Source organism: Mirounga angustirostris, unplaced genomic scaffold (genome assembly GCF_029215605.1).
Source record: "Mirounga angustirostris isolate CCGP_5_RB_7025 unplaced genomic scaffold, mMirAng1.0.hap1 SCAF_2, whole genome shotgun sequence".
Lineage (NCBI taxonomy): Eukaryota > Metazoa > Chordata > Mammalia > Carnivora > Phocidae > Mirounga > Mirounga angustirostris.
The window spans coordinates 41560721-41578236 of NW_026991710.1; the positions used below are offsets into that span (position 1 = coordinate 41560721).

Below are 17516 nucleotides of genomic sequence, written 5' to 3' on the forward strand. Positions count from 1 at the left end.
ATATGATATCTGGGTTTTCTTTAAAATAATTTGACAAAATAGTCTGCAAACTGAATGTTTTTAGTTGATAGTTGTGGCTGAAAAAGAAATACACAGGGATGTGTTGACTTTTATCTTTGTGCATAGTTGGATATTTTCATGGTAAAAGTTAAGAATAAAAGGAACTCTAAATTATCTTCCTTTGTTTTGATTCCAAAAATGTCAGTTCAGTTTGTATGCTTAAACACTGCAAGTGTTAGGATGAGATTGAAAGGCAAATATTAGAGGTAGGTCTTTAGTTTTGAGCTTTTCAGCAGGAAAAGGCCAGAGGGGGGATTTTGAATACTTCCCTTGAATTCAGAGAAATGAAATGGACAAAATAGAAACACACTGGGCTCAAAGTTCCTCGGTCATTTTAAAAAAGAAAAAACCTATTCAAAGTCTCTCCTCAAAAGCCTCTTGAAATTCTAAGAGGATGAAATTATTGTTAACTAAATATGCAGTTGATACTTTAAGCAACAAATTAATTTCACATCAAAATACATTTGTGTCTAATATATGGGGCTCAACATTTTATTGTGTAGGACTTCCTGTGGTGATCTGTTGCTTCAGAACTGAATTTTACTCTTATAATCATTTTTTTTTTTTACTAGGGACATTTACTTGCCTTAAAGATCTGTGACTGTATACACACACATGTATATAACTTAATATTACATATATCATATAATATTATATATATATAAATATATATAACACTTCATGCTGAATCTTTGACCAGGGAATTCACCCAAATTATCACATCTTTCTTATGGGAGCATTGCATCTGTCTTCACATACTGATTTCAGTATGACAGGGGAGGGTGACCTATCTGCTTCAAAATCAGAATCCCATATTCTTCTCTAATGTCATCTGGCCTGACTGATAACCCTCTTGCCACATGATAATTAGGATCTGGAAAAAACATTGACTAGGAAACATTCTACCTGGACATGAAAAATCTTGGACACGTAAACATTTGAGAGATTCTTTTCAGGATATTGATACTGAGGAGGTTGGTGGCAGTGCCCTCTTTATGAAGATCCATGGAGGAATTTCTTTCAGGAATATGTGTGTTTCTCTTGAGCGTCTGACCGGTTTCTCTTTTCTGATTTTTGCATCAACTGCCAGGCAGCTCAGAGCAAGATTTTTGGCCTTCTTCCAGCAAGTGTATAGAGCCTCCTGGGTTATATTTTGTGTACCAGCCGCTGTGTTCCAATTTCCTCACCGTTTTCTTAAAACTCATTGCAATGTATTCTTATAGACTACATTTAAGTCCTCTTTGGACTAAAACGGGGGTATAAACAATAAATAAACAATAAATTATAAATAAGCAAACACAAAAACAAATACAAAAAAATATTACAAACAATTACATTATGAGTTGCTTTCAAGTACTTGGTTAACACCGTTTCACTTTTCACACGTACTACTTCCTTCTTCCTCTGTGCATGGGCGTCTGGCTCCCTTCTGACATTTATCACCTGTGAACGAGCTGGGTTTACCACAAAACGTGAGGAAGGGAAAGAGGGCAAGACTCAGAGGGCTTCGGTGCATCATTAGGACATTCCTATATTGGAAAAAAAAAAAAAGTGGCTTCAGAGATGGTCTGAGATTAATGTGTTTGTGTGCAAGATGGGAAAAAAGACCATGTGAAATATGTTCCATCTCAAACAGGGTGGAGAAAAGCAGTATCAGACTGTTGCCTGATCATTCCCAGCAGCATTTTCATCCAGAGGGCTTGGTGGCTGTTCAGTGAGGGCAGGCAATTGACCTTCTTTTTTTTTAAATAGATTTTTGTCTTTTTTTTTAAAGATTTTATTTATTTAATTGAGAGAGAGAGAGAGCAGGGGGAGGGGCAGAGGGAGAGGAAGAGAATCCCAAGCAGAATCCCACTGAGCACAGAGCCCAATGCAGGGCTTGATTTTACTACCCTGAGATCACGACCCTGAGCCAAAAGCAAGAGTCGGATGCCTCACTGACTGAGCCACCCAGGTGCCCCTAGCAATCGACCATTTTTATGTTTGAGGTTGTGGCTCTCAGGGAACCTTTCTGTAGGTCGACCCATCATTTCTGAGTCTCTAAAACCAATCTCATTCTATATAGGTGACATTCCTGGGGCTCAAAACCAAGCTTCTCCACACCTGCCCTCCAAACCTGGCTGAGACCTTCTGCCCAGTTCTGGTAACTGGGTCCATTTTCTAGTGACCTATGTGGTCACTTATAGTCCTGCCCATTCTTACCAAGCTCTTCCTAGAGCCAGGGTCCCATGGTGGGTCTCAGCATGGTGACCCAGGCCCTGCCCTCTTCCACCAGTCCTAGAGTCAGGCAGAAAGAGCACTGTGGCAGGAATTCAAAAGCTGGAAACCATCTTCTGTCTCTCCCTGGGTTTCAGTACACAGCTGGTGCATCTTCTGGGGCACGTTATCACCTGTCTGGGGTCTCAATTTCTACATGTATAAAATGAGATGTTTCTCAGCATTCGTATGAGGCTTCAAGGAGGCAATATATGTCAAAAACTTAGAACAGCGCCTGGCACGCCTGGGTGGCTCAGCTGATTAAGCGGCTGCCTTCGGCTCAGGTCATGATCCTGGAGTCCCGGGATCGAGTCCCGCATCGGGCTCCCTGCTTGGCAGGGAGTCTGCTTCTCCCTCTGACCCTCCTCCTTCTCATGCTCTCTGTCTCTCATTCTCTCTGTCTCAAATAAATAAATAAATAAATAATCTTAAAAAAAAAAAAAAAGGATTGTTGATTTAAAAAAAAAAAAAAAAAGAACAGCGCCTGGCACATAGTAATAGGCGTGCAGTGAAAGCTGGCCATTATTCTGATGAGTCAGCAAGAAGACTTTTTGATACGAACATGGAAGTTTCTCCTTAGCTACGCGGTGCTGGGGATGTTACTGAAGGAGAGCCGGAGCGTACCTTTCCCCCAAGCATCCAAGCCGCATGGGCGGATTTATAATGCAGCTACTGGAGTCCAGTTTAGGTTCCAGGCCCAGGAGGGGTTCTACAGTGTGTTCACATGGTTGCATATTTTTGTTAGATTCACAAAAGTAAGATGTTTTTGCATTCTTCTTCGGAAGAAAGACCAGTAAAATCAGCTGAGCTTCAGGCCTCCCAAAGTCTGGCTGCACCTGGTATCAAGTCATATTACATCTCTGGTGCCCCCACCACATGGACAGATGGGTGCTGACAGCAGGGAGATTGACAGGTGGGTACAGACTTACAGATATGACTGCACATGTTAAAAAGGCTGATTTAAAACACTGTCATTCACTGAGATGAGCCACCTTTGCTCTAAAAGAAAGAATGTAAATGTTCTGAGCTGTCTTTAGAACTGCATGAATGCTTACATCATACCCCGAAGAGGTAGCTCTCTCTCCAAAAAAGCCTTCTTCACCCTTGCTGTTTAATCAAATTTCACACTAGTCCCTGCTTTTGCAGATGAATTGCTGCGCGGAATGTTTTGTGTTTGCGCTGGTGGCTTTTTGTGGCCCTACCCTATAAGGAGCCCACTGGTTCCCAGAGCTGAGCCCACTGAATCTTTGCAGAAATTGCATTCCACAGCTCAGCAGAACGCATTTTGCCATGGATTTAAAATAGCCTCTATCGGTAACTCTCACGCTTTCTTCAGTGAAGAAAAAAAAAATTGCCAAAACTTAGAAAAGAATGGAATGCAATAGCCAACATACAAAAACATCGGTTCTTAATAGAGCAAATCCTTGATACTGAGGGCCAACTAAGATGCCGTCCAAGGCGTCCGAATGTCTCTGCAGCTACCTCTGATGAGTCTGGGTGTCTAAACTAACCTAGGAGTCTAACCTGACCCCCGTTTCAGTGTGCAGCCATAGAGAGGTACCCAGATGGGGGATGGAGAGAAGACTGTCATCACTGTGGTAGGATCACGTCTATCGGGACCCGGGGTAGACATGAAAGAGAGCACCAAAGGCATCACAAGGGAGATCATGCTGTTTTCTTTATCCAATTTCGGGCAGTGGTGGCCAGTGCCCAGGCTGCTCCCGGCCCTTAATTCAACGAGAGTCCCTAACTGTGGGAGGTGTCAGCTCTACTTTTTGAAAAGTGCTATACAGTCGTCCCTTGACTAACACAGGTTTGAACTGCCCAGGGCTGCGATTTTTTTTTTTTTTTGATAAATATAGTACAATACTGTGAATCTATTTTCTCTTCCTTGCGATTTTCTTAATAACACTTTTTTCTCTAGCTTTATTTTAAGAATACAGTGTATTAAACACATAACATACAAAATGTATGTTAATGGACTGTTAATGTTATTGGTAAGGCTTCTAGTCAACAGGGGGCTATTAGTAGGTAAGTTTTGGGGGAGTCCAAAGTTATTGTGGATTTTTGACTGTGCCGGGGTCAGTGCCTCTAACCCCCACATTGTTCAAATGTCAACTCTACTTTGTTCTGATACCATGTTCATACAACTATTTACAGAAGGGTAAAATAGGCTTTCCTTTATTTTCTGTAATGAAAGTGATGATTATTTTATTTTCTGATTATAAATAATATAGACTCATTGTAAAGAATTTACAATGATGATTCAGAAATATTTAAAAGAAAATAAATATATGAAGTCCCACCACCTTGAGAGAACCACCATTAACAGTAAGCATCTTTGCATGAAGACACACAGACTATAATATATATACATATATATGGATATAGATACAGTATACAGATATATAGATACTTGGGATTACAAGATACATGGGGTTTTATCATAGACATTTTCTTTCTCCTTCTCACTCCTCCTCATCCACCCTGTTCTCCAGGTAATCATACTAAGAATATGTTGTGCTTGTAGATGCTGAGTCTTGAGGGATAAATAGGAGTTAGGGAGCAAAGGAGGAGAGGTGGTAGGTAGTCCAGACAAGGAAATCGGAACATGCAAAGGCAAGGAAGAAAGAGCTCTTTGAGCAGCGCTTCTTGAAACTTCAATGTGCATGCAAGTCACATTGGTTGAAATGCAGGTTATGACTCAGCAGATCAGGGGTGGGGCCCGAGATTCTTTACTTCTAACAAGCTTTCAGGTGAGGTGCATGCTGCTGGCTCACACTTTGAGATACAAATTGCTGTGCTATGCAATATGGTATCTACCGGTCACATATGACTATTTAAATTTAAATTAAAGATAAATAAAAATTAAAAATCAGTTCCTTCGTTGTACTAGTCACATGTCAAGTACTGACTAGCCACATGTGGCTGCCATATTGGACAGCACCGTTATAGAACAGTTTCATTATCACAGAGAGTTATATGGAACAGTGCTGGCCAGAGCATTCAGGGAACTACAAATAGTTCAGTCTGGCTAGATCATAATAGGTGTGTGGGGTGGGAGGGAGTAGAAAGATAGACAGGGAATTGGTCTTGGTCCTGGTGGTAGTGAGGAGCCATTTAAGGATTTCCAATGGAGATGATAGCAGTGTGGAAGGGTACTAGGGGAGGGACGATGGAGGCAGGGAGGCTGAGTGGAGGCTGTTGCTGTGGGCCAGAAAGTAGATGATGTGAGCTAGAACTAAAGTAACAGGGAGTGGGGAGGAGAGGGAAGACTCACGGAATGGTCTACGGAAAGAACTGACTGAATAGAAGGAGGTGAGGAGGCAGGATGCTGAGAATGGGAGGAGGAGGCAGAGAGAGGACATCATTTGGGCTGAGGAATTGTTATTCATCAAGAGGACACAGAAGAGAAGTGTGAGGTTGGAAGAAGAGAATGAACTGTGCTTGAGACAAGTTGATTTTGTGGTATCTCTGGGTCCTCCAGATGAGGATGTGTGCAGGACTTGTGGGTATTTGGTACTTAAAGCCAGAGAGAGCAGTTTAGGCTGAGGGAGCACCTCTGCATGGGAGGGGGTATGGGGTGGGAGAAGGCAGGCAGGCTGGGAGTCCTTCATTGCATCCTAGCTCTGCCATAAGTTGTGCAGTCTGGGATAGCCACTCAGACTTTCTTGGCCTCAGTTTATGATCTCTAAAGTGATGATAATGGTATTTTTATGTAAAAGATTAAATTCTATGACTGTTCATAAGTGCTCATTCAGTGTTACTAATAATAGTCTTATTATCTGCCTTGCAGAATTGTCTTAGGAATTAGGGATGGCATGTGTAAAGTGTCTGATGCTCAATAAATGGGGACTTTTATTATTGTCTTTCCTGGGAAGTTGGTCAGCAAGAGTGTAGAGAGTAAAAAGAGAAGAGAGTTGAGAAAGAATGTCATCAGAACCAACACTTAAAAGGGGAGGACAAAAGAGGAAGAAGGAAGGGCCACAGGTGTAGGAGGAAAAGCAGGGATGAGTGGAGAGTCAGAAACCAGAGGGAAGGAGGAATCAAGGAGGGAGTGGTCAGTTATGTCCGATGCCACAGAGAGGCTAGGGAAGTTCAGGAGCATTGGATTTGGTCACTGAGAGGTCGCCGGTGGCCTCGGAGAGCAGTTTCAGGGGAATGGGGAAGAGGAAAGCCAGACTATACTGACCCGAGGGCTGAATCAGGCTGAGACAATGGAGGCCTATGTCGGCATGGTCTTCTTGAAGGTCTGTTAGGAAGGGGGGGAAGGTGTGACATCTGGGGACTGGGGCACATTTGATGAAGGGAAAGTTTATTCAGGTTGAAAGCGATAGAGTATATATACATAGAGAAGCTGAGAGCCAGAGAGAAGTGAGAGACAAGACAGAGAGGGAAAAATACCCCCAAATAATGGAAAGCTTGTGAGGCTGAGGGAAGCTGGCAGGAATGGAGCCTGGAGCCCAGGGGCCGGGATTTATTTAATGGTGGTCCAGGGGAGATGTACCTGTTTACGGAGGCGGGGGTTTGGGGAAATATGAAGACAGTACCTGCCCATCAGGTCTCCTGTGCTTTTCCACCTGGCTCCCTGGTACTCTAGGTCGAGCTAAATTTTCTCAGGCTGGACAGATTTCTCTCAAATAATCAGGTCAATTGATTCCGTTTTCTTTAAATTGAATTACAAGCATTTTTCATACCAAATAGAGATTACCCTGAATTTAACTCAAAAAGCAGTTATACAATGAGTTAATTTTGCTCCATCACCTCTGTATTAATTTTAATTATTTTTTTAATAGTTGAGAAGACATTTTTCCTCTACTCCAAACAAATGGTTTTTACGATTTCAAATGAACTGCGGTTGTCATTTGCCCAGAGGTGTGAAGTCCTCAGACTGAGGTGGATTTCTCCTGAGTTCAAGTGAATCCCTATTGTAATTCTTTCATAACCTCTTCCAGTGTTTATCACCTGGTTTGGGAGGAAAGCATTCTGCACAACCACTCCCAAGTCCACTAGGTCGCCACTGAATTCCTTCATTAGTCTCTTTGCTGATGTTTACTTCTCTGTCCTAAGACTCTTCCCATGCACCTTGTCCACATTCATTGCCATAACTGAAGGAAAGGGGACACCTGTCAGCTCTCCAGAGGGACTATAACAAGAACAGATTCAAAACTAGAGACATGTTTAGAAGACTCTGAGAAAGGTAAAGGGACGCAAAGTGGTGTTTCCTCTGCCACTTTAACCCATTCTACATTCATCTTATGAATATCTACAAAGTAGTGAGTGGCTGGCTTCCAGGATTTATTAAAATTTACTCTCTTTCTTCTCCTCAGCAAAATCATCCTAATGACTCCCAAACCACACCCTACTTCAGATCCTATCATTTCCTCTCCCCAAAACTGCCTGAATAGCTTTGCATTGTTCTTAGCATAAAATACACACTCTACCAGGGCCTCTGGCTTGGTCTGGACCCCATCCACCCGCATCTCAGGCCACTCTGCTCCTCCATCCTTAAATTCCATTTATGCTTTTGGGTCCTAACAGGGGTCAAATGCTTTCCTGTTCTTTGGGCCTGTTGACCCCCAACCACCTGGGAGATGGCCTATCTTGATCAGACAGTCAAATATAAATGCTATTTCTTTCCCTTCCCGCCCCACACACCTGGGGAAAGGCAGTGTGGTATAGTGTTTTGAGGGGCTATACTTTCAGACTTTTGGGGTTGAAATCCCGGATCCACCACCTGCTAGCTACTCTGTCACCTTGGGAAGTTACTTCACGTGTCTGTTTCCCCACTTAAAATGTGGGGCTGATGGGACGCCTGGGTGGCTCAGTCAGTTACATGTCTGCCTTTGGCTCAGGTCATGATCCCAGGGGCCTGGGATCCCAGGGCCCTGCTCAGAGGGGAGCCTGCTTCTCCCTCTGCCTCTGCCCCTTCTCCCTGCTCATGCTCTCTCTCTGACAAATAAATAAATAAAGTCTTTAAAAGAAAATGTGGGGCTGATAAAAGATACTTTGAAGACTAAATTTGTTAACAGACGGTAAATTCTTAGGACTGTAATACAAGTTGTCATTTTAGCATATACTCCGATTTTATTCCACTTGTCAGGTTTGAGTCTGTCACCTAGGGAAGGTTTATGGTGCTCCCCAAGCCCCTGCCGATGATGGTCGACTCACTGAACTGGCTTAATGAATGAACAATGAATGGTCCTTTCCGATTTAGGAGGCGCCACTGGGTGCGCGTGGTCAAAGAGACAAGGTCTGCCTTCTCTTTGAGCTGACGGTTCAGCTGGTCAAACTCTAAACACATGCCGGACTGTCTGTTGCGGGAAAGGGAATCTCTGGGTCGTGGCCCAGCCCTAGAGTGACCGGAATCCGCCCCCCCTCCCCGGAGGGGCCCCGAGGAAGGCACCTTGCCCGCGAGAACCAGAACCGCGAGGGCCAAGGGGAGGCGCCAGGACTGCGGAGCTTCCGAGAAGGATGCTCCGCGCAGGCCTAGCTCGTCCTCCAGCCACGGAAGAGCCCGAAGGACCTGGGCGGGCCGAGGACGGCGGGCGCCAATGGCCGGGCCGCCCCGCCCCGGCCGGCGACTTCCCGGGATAGGCCCCGCCTCCTTGTCGCGCCGCCGTCCGGGTCTCTGCGCCGCACGCCCGTCGCCCGCCGGAGTCCCGCTGAGGTGCGCGGTGAGTGTGGGTGGGGGCGGCGGGGGCGGCGCCCGGCCTGCGGGCCCGGCTGGGGCCGCGCTCGCCCCGCGTCCCCTCGAGCTTTGCCCGCCCGGAGCTCCGCTGCTCCCGGCGGCCAGAACGGAGGGGTAGAGCAGTCCTCGGAGGCCCGGGAGGGCGGGCGGCCCAGCTCGTCCCGGGGCCGCGCGAGGCACAGACGCCGCGCGGGGCCGCCCGGAGGCCTCCCCGCGCCCAGGCCCGGGCGCCCTGACAGCCTCGCGCTTCGCTCCCGCAGGGCGCCGCCGCGGCTGCTTTGTCGCGGGTTCGGGGCCGGCCCGCCTGCGGCTGCGGGAGCCCAGCCCGGCCCGACCCGGGGACCCGGGAGTCTGTCGCCGACGTGTGCGGGCTGCAGCGGCCTGAGCTCTACGCGCAGGTAGGTCCCCGTCCTGGGGTGAAAGACGGGGACCCAGGCCCGGAGCACGTGGCGGGTGGCGACCGGGGTTCCCACGTGTTCGGTTCTAAGGGCCCCAAATTGGCGGGCCTTTCGGATAGAGGGAATGCACGTTCCCGGGCTCCCCCCGCACAACAGCTGCTTCCGGTGGGTTTTCCCGAAAGCGCCGAGATCCGGGGGATATTGACGAGGGAGGCGTGCAGGGATCCTAGAGAGAACCCTGTAAAAATCCCCAAAGGCCCTTTCCTGTGCCCTTTTGAGGTTGACATGGTGCCTTAAGAGGCTAACACAGAAGGGTAAAATAAGTCTCCATAAAACCCAGGGAGGAGATTGTAAAACTCCTCTTTGGATCCTGTCTGGAGTCACAGCTGAACCAGAGGAAAGTTTTCTTTTGGCTCAAGCACCTTTGTGATTTTTAAAAAGATTTTATTTGAGAGAGAGCACGTGCACGAGAGAGCGAGGGTGAGCACGCGCAGAGGGGGGGGGAGGGGCAGAGGGAGCAGCAGACTCCCGCTGATCAGGGCGTCCAACTCCGGGCTCCCTCCCAGGACCCCGGGATCATGACCTGAGCCCAAGGCAGATGCTTAAGGGACTGAGCCACCCAGGACCCCCTTTGTGATACTTTTATACAGTTCCCAGCACAGTGATAAATTTAAACCTAACCTTAGTTTTGATGATACCTTCAGAGATGCTTATCTTTGAAGGTGGAAAAAAACACAGGTGATGGAACACGTGCACAAGGCGTTTTCTGGACATCCTTTGAGACAAACTGAAAAGAATATACCTCAAAATTGTTTTCTGCTTGAAAGGTCATTCGGAAATTTTTCTTTTTTATAGGTTGAATACTACAGGTACAGGCCGCGGAAGCTGGAATATTCTGATGCTGGTATTTTTACTGACTTATACCAATTCTCCAGTTTACAGTACACACTAACGAGGTCAAATAGTCTTCCATAACTTGTAGCAGCTATGTGTCCAGCGCGCCCTTCACAGGCCTTAGCCGCAGGACAGTGCTGGTGGTGACCGGGCAGCATAGCAGGTGTTTTACCTTCATCTTGTCATTCAGTTCTGACAACTCTGAGGTCGGTACTATTCCCTTGTTTTACAGATGAAGCAACAAAGAGGTTAGGTACTGACTCAAGGTCCCGCCACATGTGAGGCCCTGAACAGGGGTCCTCGTGTAACTTTCTGGCCATGTGACCTCTTGGAAAGTCACTTCTCTTGGCATTTAATGTTCACTTGGAGCTGTAGTAATATTGAGACAGATGAGGCCAGTTTGGTCAGGGGAGACCACAGCAGAGCTATTAAGAATATAAGGTCTTCATAGTATTTAATTACATCAGACCTACGAAGTTACCAAGATTTGGCACAAAGGGGGCATCTGTCAGCATGTTAGGTGTTTTTGATGAATGAGCATAACGAGCTGTGACGGGCTTTAAAGGATACAGGGGTGCTAGATTGTTAGAATATGAAAATCTTCAAGGTGATGGGGTAAGTTTTCATATGGGAAGAAACGAGACAGTGAAGCAAGATGAACAGAGCCTAGTATGTGCTAGTTGTTCATGCTGACCAGCCCTGAATGTCTGCAAATACCTCATTTTCCAGAAGTTTTCAATAAAGATTTAATATTCACCTTGCAGTCACTCTTCATGCTTATTTCATAGCATTGTTCCAGTCTTTCCTTCTAAACTTCATTTTACACTGGTATATTACACTGTGAAATTCAGCCTCATCACTTTTTTAGGTAATTTATTCAACAAATATGTGAGAAGGCCATAATTGCTAGAGGGGAGAAAAGAAGGGAAGGGAAAGAGGAAGCACATGTATATGCACTGAGAGTAGAGGACATGAGCTCAGAGAGGGCTGGCCAGGGAGGACCAGGGATGCTGTGGGTCTGTATGCATTTGGGTGAGGAACGTAGGGCCAAGTGAAAACAAATAGCCCTGAGGGAGAAGTGTGTAAAGGTTTGGGGGAAAGCAAAGTGAAGCTGCAGAGAAATGACCTGAAGGGGAAGAGGACCGCTTGTATGCAGGGCTAAGATGGATATTTTAACACTATTGTAAAATGGTAACTATCTGGCCTCCCAGGTCTCTGAATGCTGTAACGTTTACCTAGGAACGCTCCCTAGCAGCTCCCTAGCACCCATACTCTTTCCTGCTCTTACCCAACTTTTCTGTGGCCACTATCATCCCTCCCCTGACCCCCCATAAGTGCTCTTGTTCTGGAATTCTCTAGCATCCTATAACAGCCTTGTCATATTTAGAAGTCTAGTTTGTGGTTGCCCTGCCCCTGCTTTACTACAGTAAAGTCCACCTTGGTTCCCACCATATTCCTAAGGGCTAATCAGACTGGTGTAATACTGATTCTGGTATATTTGAGCCCTAAACCCATCATGAGTATAATACAAGGAGCAGTATCATTTATAATTAAGCCTCATAATAATATTGGGTTGAATTATATATGGCATTCAGGTGAGTGGCTTACAGCCATCTGTTAGAAGCAGCAGAACACTAAAGCTATAGGTTCAAGCCCCCACCCTTCCATGTGATCCTAGACCAGTTACTTAGCTTCAGTCTCTGCCTAATCATCATAGTTACTAAAGTTGAGTCTATACATAGTAATTACCTGGTGAGTAGTAAGCACTCAGTAAATGTCATTCATTGGTAGTACTATAGGATCATTTTTTTAATATTGTATGGTCCTTGTAATAAAATGACAATGCTGGTGTTTAGTATTTATATACTAAAATGCTGGCTTTGGTTTTCATTCAATAAATAGAGCATGTAGCATAGGCCAAGTACTGCTCTAGGTTTTGTGACCACATCAGTGAACAAAACAGACAAAAATCCATGTATACTGTTGGCAACTGATTCACTGATAGAGTCCTCCATTGTAAAGACCTGTGAGGCTTCCTTGTTCAGTGCTGGAACTAGTTAGCAAGGTGGAGGATGGGGGCAGAGGGGTGGGAGGTGGTTGGTAGAACAAAAGGCCTGTATGAGGTGACTTCAAATGCTAAGTAGGTAAAGGGAAAGAAAAATGGAGTCCTAAAGCTTCCACAGGCTGCAGCAAGTTCTGGCAGAACAAGGAATTCGTAAAACACTACATCAACAGTGGTCCAGTGATAATGGGCCAAGAACATGACTGTTTTCTAGCTACTGTTTCAAGGTGTAAAACTACAAGTGTTCAAGTCTGAAGGTTATGGCAGACAGTTGCCAAGAATAACCACTGGTCTCACAAATGGCTCCACTACACCAAGTCCTAGTGGTGGCTCCTTGCCCCTAGAAGTTAACCTGGGCTGGGTGAACAGGTGGAGACCCTGTGGCTGCCATGGATCCTCCCTCTCCCACTACCAAACCTCAACAAGTGCAGCTCAGTTTACACTTTGGTTTTCCAGTTTTATTTTAAGATTTTATTTATTTGTCAGAGAGCACAAGCAGGGGGAGCAGCAGGCAGAGCAAGAAGTAGGCTCTCTGCTGAACAAGGAGCCTGATGTGGGACTTGATCCCAGAACCATCATGACCTGAGCCGAAGGCAGACCCTTAACCAACTGAGCCACCCAGAGGTCCCTGTAGAAAGGGTTTTGATGCTAAAAAGTTTGAAGTCCATTAGACTAAACAATAGCAGGTGAAAGACGGAAGCAGTCTTTTTTTTTTTTTTCTTTTAAAGATTTTATTTACTTATTTGAGAGAGAGAATGAGACAGAGAGAGAGAACACAAGATGGGGGAGGGTCAGAGGGAGAAGCAGGCTCCCCGCCGAGCAGGGAGCCCGATGTGGGACCCGATCCCGGGACTCCAGGATCATGACCTGAGCCGAAGGCAGTCGCTTAACTAACTGAGCCACCCAGGTGCCCCAAGATGGAAGCAGTCTTAAGTCCGATACGGAAAAAAAAAAAACCAAACTTTTTTTAAGGGGCCTCAGAGTCCAGAATTTAGAACCATAGATACTAGAACTGTGCTGCCCAATATGACAGCCATCAGTCACATGGGGCTATTTAAGTTTAAATCAAAACTGAGTAAGATGAAAAATTCAGCTCCTCAGTTGCATTAGCCACATTTCAAATGCTCGGTAGTCACATGTGGCTAGAAGCTACTGTACTAGACAACAGATACAGAACATCTCCATTACTATAGAAAGTTTCATTGGCAGTACTGTTCCAGAGATTCTATGGGGTTTTATAGAAGAGAAAAACCTATGGTATAGGAGACTGAATAATGACTCCCAAATATAGTCAGGTCCTAATTTCAAACCTGTGTTACTTTATTTGGAAAAGGGTCTTTGCAGATGTGATTAGGTCAAGGTTCTTAAGATGGGAAGATTATCCTGGATAATCTCTGAGCCCTAAATCTAGTCACAAGTGCCTTTATTTAATTAATCTATTAAGTAGGCTCTATGCCCAGCATGAAGACCAGCGCAGGGCTTGAACTCAAAACAGATCGAGACCTGAGCTGAGATTGAGTCGGGTGCTTAACCAACTGAGCCACCCAGACACCCCCACAAGTGCCTTTATAAGAGGGAGACAGAAGGAGACTGTGCTCAAGGGAGGAGGCCATGAGAAGACAATCGGAAAGAGATTTGATTTTGGCCTTGAAGATTATGGAGCAATACAACTTGAGGCTAGGGGAAGCTGGCAGCCACCTGAAGCTCTGGAAGACTCCTGGAATAGATTGAGAGTGTGCACTTGATTTGACCCCGGAAAACTGATTTCTGGCCTCCAAAATTGTGAGAGAATAAATTTCTGTTGTTTTAAGCCACCAAGTTTGCAGTAATTTGTTATAGAGCCAAGCAGCCTCTGGTAACTAATACAGATGGAAAGCTTAAGATCACAAATATAGCTGGAGCTGGAACCCCACCACACTGCCTCCTACGCTGTTTTTATTAGTGCCTTATGGGTGTGTGGGTAGGGGTAGATCTTATCTATTCATTAGTCAGTTTTTAAAAAAATTTCAGAGGTATGGCAGTGAAGTTACACTTTAGATTTAAATCATGAGAGAAATGAGCACACGGCTAAAATACGGAGGATTAGCAAATACCTCATAAAACAAAGATGATCAAAACTAATAATAAAAAATCAATTTATGGTTTATTGGGATGTCAATTTATGGTTTATTTATGTATACTTTCAGTGAATTTCATTTACACAGTACAAAGCACCTCCAAAGATCAAGTTGTAAAAACTTAGTAATGAAAACAAATTAAGACAATATGAAAACCATTACTCCAATTATAATTTTTGCCTTGTGGGTCACACAGCTTTGGCCAGCTGGGGCCCAGAGGTAATACAGACCATTAAAATGAGACAGTTTTTCCACAACAACCTCAATTAGTTTGGGCTCATGTTCCACAAAATGAACCTTGGATTTCTGGGAGTCTTTTTTTTTTTAAGGATTATTTATTTATTTATTTGACAGAGAGAGAGCGCACAAGCAGGGCGAGTGGCAGGCAGAGGGAGAAGCAGGCTCTCCGCTGAGCAGGGAGCCCGACGCGGGACTCAACCCTAGCACCCCAAGATCATGACCTGAGCCCAAGGCAGCCGCTTAACCAACTGAGTCACCCGGGCGCCCCATCTGGGAATCTTTTAAACAACAGAAAACCTTAATAGTATAACTAAAAAAACTAGTCTTTTCAGAGACACCACCACAGGGCTCTGACTTAAGTCCTACACAGCAATTTGGTGTGTCTAAGTTGCAACATATCAGTACTGAATGATGACTGTATCCTGCAGACTGGGAAGGAAAGTGGGGCAAAAACACAAGTTTCTGAATGAGAAGTTCATCCTTTTGAACTCAACATTTCTTCTTATGGAAAGGAACAGCACATGATTCAAGTAGCTCCTTAAACTAAAATGCTAATGTTCATGGACAGAAATACCTGAAATTGTTCTCTAGGTCTACCCAAATTTATGTAAAATAATTTTCCACCTATTACTTCCATATCTCAACTCTGACATGAATTACCAATGCTTTTTTATTAGTGTTTCAGTAAAACTACCAATTGACTGACCATAATCTAAAGCTATTGGTGGCCGGCTGAATATGCAAGGTAATGCCTTCCTTTGATGACTGCTTATTAGAGCTGAAGCTTAGGATAGGACCACCACACTCAGTCAGTAGTACACATGGAAAACGTGAAGGTCAAAACTCAGCTTCTTATTGATGAAAAGATTGTGTCTGTTGTTGTTAATGTGTTGCTAATTGCAGTAATGCCTTCCAAAACTCTCTCAATGCATGGCATCTCATTCTCCTGATGAAAGAAGTTAGGAACAAAAGTGAGCTCTATTTGTCTACCCTTTGTACCAAATTCCAGACCCAAACAGTTTATATATAAAAATATTTAAAATTGAGATTTAGGGGGCGCCTGGCTGGCTCAGTCGGCTAAGTGGCTGCCTTTGGCTCAGGCCATGATCCCAGGGTCCTGGGATTGAGTCCTGCATCAGGCTCCCTGCTCAGTGGGGGGGCCTGCTTCTCCCTCTCCCTCTGCCTGCCGCTCCCCCTGCTTATGCATGCGTACTCTCTCTCACTCTCAAATAAATAAATAAGATCTTTTTAAAAACTGAAATTTAGATTACGTAAAGACTGAAGTTTTGTGGGCTTTTGACCAAACTCAGGTTCTTATTTGGGGGGTGGGGGGTGGAAGGGAAGAGTGTATTTTTACTGAAACTGCCTGCTATTCCTTACAGCCTATTCTGTTTCTTTCTTGTGACAGATTTGAATACCTATTTCCCACATCTGAGGTCAATTTCCCACTACAAAAGTCTCATTATTACAAGTCTGAATATCTCTGCCTAAAGATGGCCTTTCTTTTCTTATCTTTTTTGAAATATCTCCATATAGAGTAACATTGATCTCTAGCGTCCTGTTGAAAGTTTCTTGAACTGCCCAGCCTGTAGGTAACCTACTGATTATTGAAATGAGCTCACCCTGAAGAAACAAGGTAGAAATTTAAGTCCTGTGGTAAGTTTGATGGGTTCCTAATAAACCTTGAGCTCCATGCTCTCTACTTTGTCACACTCAACTCTACAGGCTTGACTCTGCTCAACTCATATACCTACAAAGCCAATGGAACATGTCTGAAGAAGCGCAGCTCATTTTAGATTCAGACAGAAGGTACTCCAAGACCAGTGAAACTAAAGTGTAGGATTGTGCCCTGAATATACACCCAAGTGGCAGGTTCATGTGCAGCTGTGTTTTTGTTTGGCCTCTGCAGGATCATCAACCACAGAATGAGATACAATCCTCCTAGAAACTTTCCTCATGTGCAAGTTTTCTTTCAGCATGAGTCTGTTTCTTTGTCTAAATTTAACTTTTTGGCCATTTTTCTTACAGTTAATTAGCTCTGTGAGCAAACCAAATTTCTGACCCTCTCATTGTTTTCATGTGTTCTGTGGATAATGGGACGGCCACTTCCTACATCATCATGGATATCATCTCTGCCTTCTTTAAACTTTTTGTGCCAGTCAAAAACTCTTGCTCTTGACATTGCTTCTTCACCATGAACTACTGTTAACATCTCAAGTGTCTCACTTGCAGATATATTTAACTTTACAAAAAGCTTAATATGAACTCATTGCTCTAAGTAACAGTCCCTCGTTTTTATGGTGGAAAAAAGAGTAATTCTACTCATATCTACTCAAAGTTAGCTGGCAACCCTGAAAGCAGGGTTGTGGGCAGCTAAACATATTATATCCGGGCAACAATCACTCCTCTGATTTCACAAGCCACACATGAAAAATTAGTCAAAATTAAAACAGAAGAGGGCAAACGATCTTTGGAGGAGTTGCTGAAGGTTTCAGCATCATACCATCTCAGCTTGAATGCCTCCTATTTTCCCATCTACAAAAGGGGAGAAAATAAATCAGCATTTTCTTACTTGTCAAATGGCTAGGAAAACGACATTTGAAATACAAGAACTATATGCAGAAGAGCATTTACCCTCCCAACCCCCCCCAAAAAAACCCATAAGAGAAAAACCATCCTAATAACAGTATGGAAGCTGCCATCCATCTTGGCTGTATGTTTAGAAAGAGCTAGTTTGAAATTGTGCTTTTTCTAATGATGTTGATTGGTAAGGAGGCCAAATGCAAGATGCCAAAATA

The 17516-nt window shown here is 44.5% G+C and overlaps 1 protein-coding gene, 1 long non-coding RNA gene and 1 other non-coding gene across 15 annotated transcripts in view; 2 read left to right on the forward strand and 1 right to left on the reverse strand.

Moving 5' to 3' along the window:
- Positions 1-17516, reverse strand: part of LOC135363590 (uncharacterized) — a 34303-nt gene that overhangs the window by 15016 nt on the left and 1771 nt on the right. The window contains exon 2 of one of the 4 annotated variants that reach the window (XR_010409401.1): positions 1396-1589. The exons of the other annotated variants lie outside the window; for them this stretch is intronic. This is a non-coding gene — a long non-coding RNA (uncharacterized LOC135363590). The remainder of the gene's footprint in view (positions 1-1395; positions 1590-17516) is intronic. 4 annotated transcript variants of the gene reach the window in all.
- Positions 8767-17516, forward strand: part of LOC123848574 (putative uncharacterized protein DANCR) — a 70049-nt gene continuing 61299 nt past the window's right edge. For 3 of the 10 annotated variants that reach the window (XM_064584479.1, XM_064584477.1, XM_064584478.1), the window contains exons 1-3: positions 8772-8993; positions 9268-9405; positions 10261-10309. In XM_064584479.1, coding sequence (XP_064440549.1) covers positions 8871-8993; positions 9268-9405; positions 10261-10309 — 310 coding nt within the window. In that variant the 5' untranslated portion in view covers positions 8772-8870. Of the gene's footprint in view, positions 8994-9267; positions 9406-10260; positions 11063-16126; positions 17361-17516 lie in introns of those variants that run through there. The other 7 variants (XM_064584485.1, XM_064584480.1, XM_064584482.1 and 4 more) reach the window with 7 other exon arrangements.
- LOC123849180 (small nucleolar RNA SNORA26) lies at positions 9672-9793 on the forward strand. The gene has a single exon (XR_006792006.2). It is a non-coding gene; the product is annotated as a small nucleolar RNA SNORA26 (small nucleolar RNA).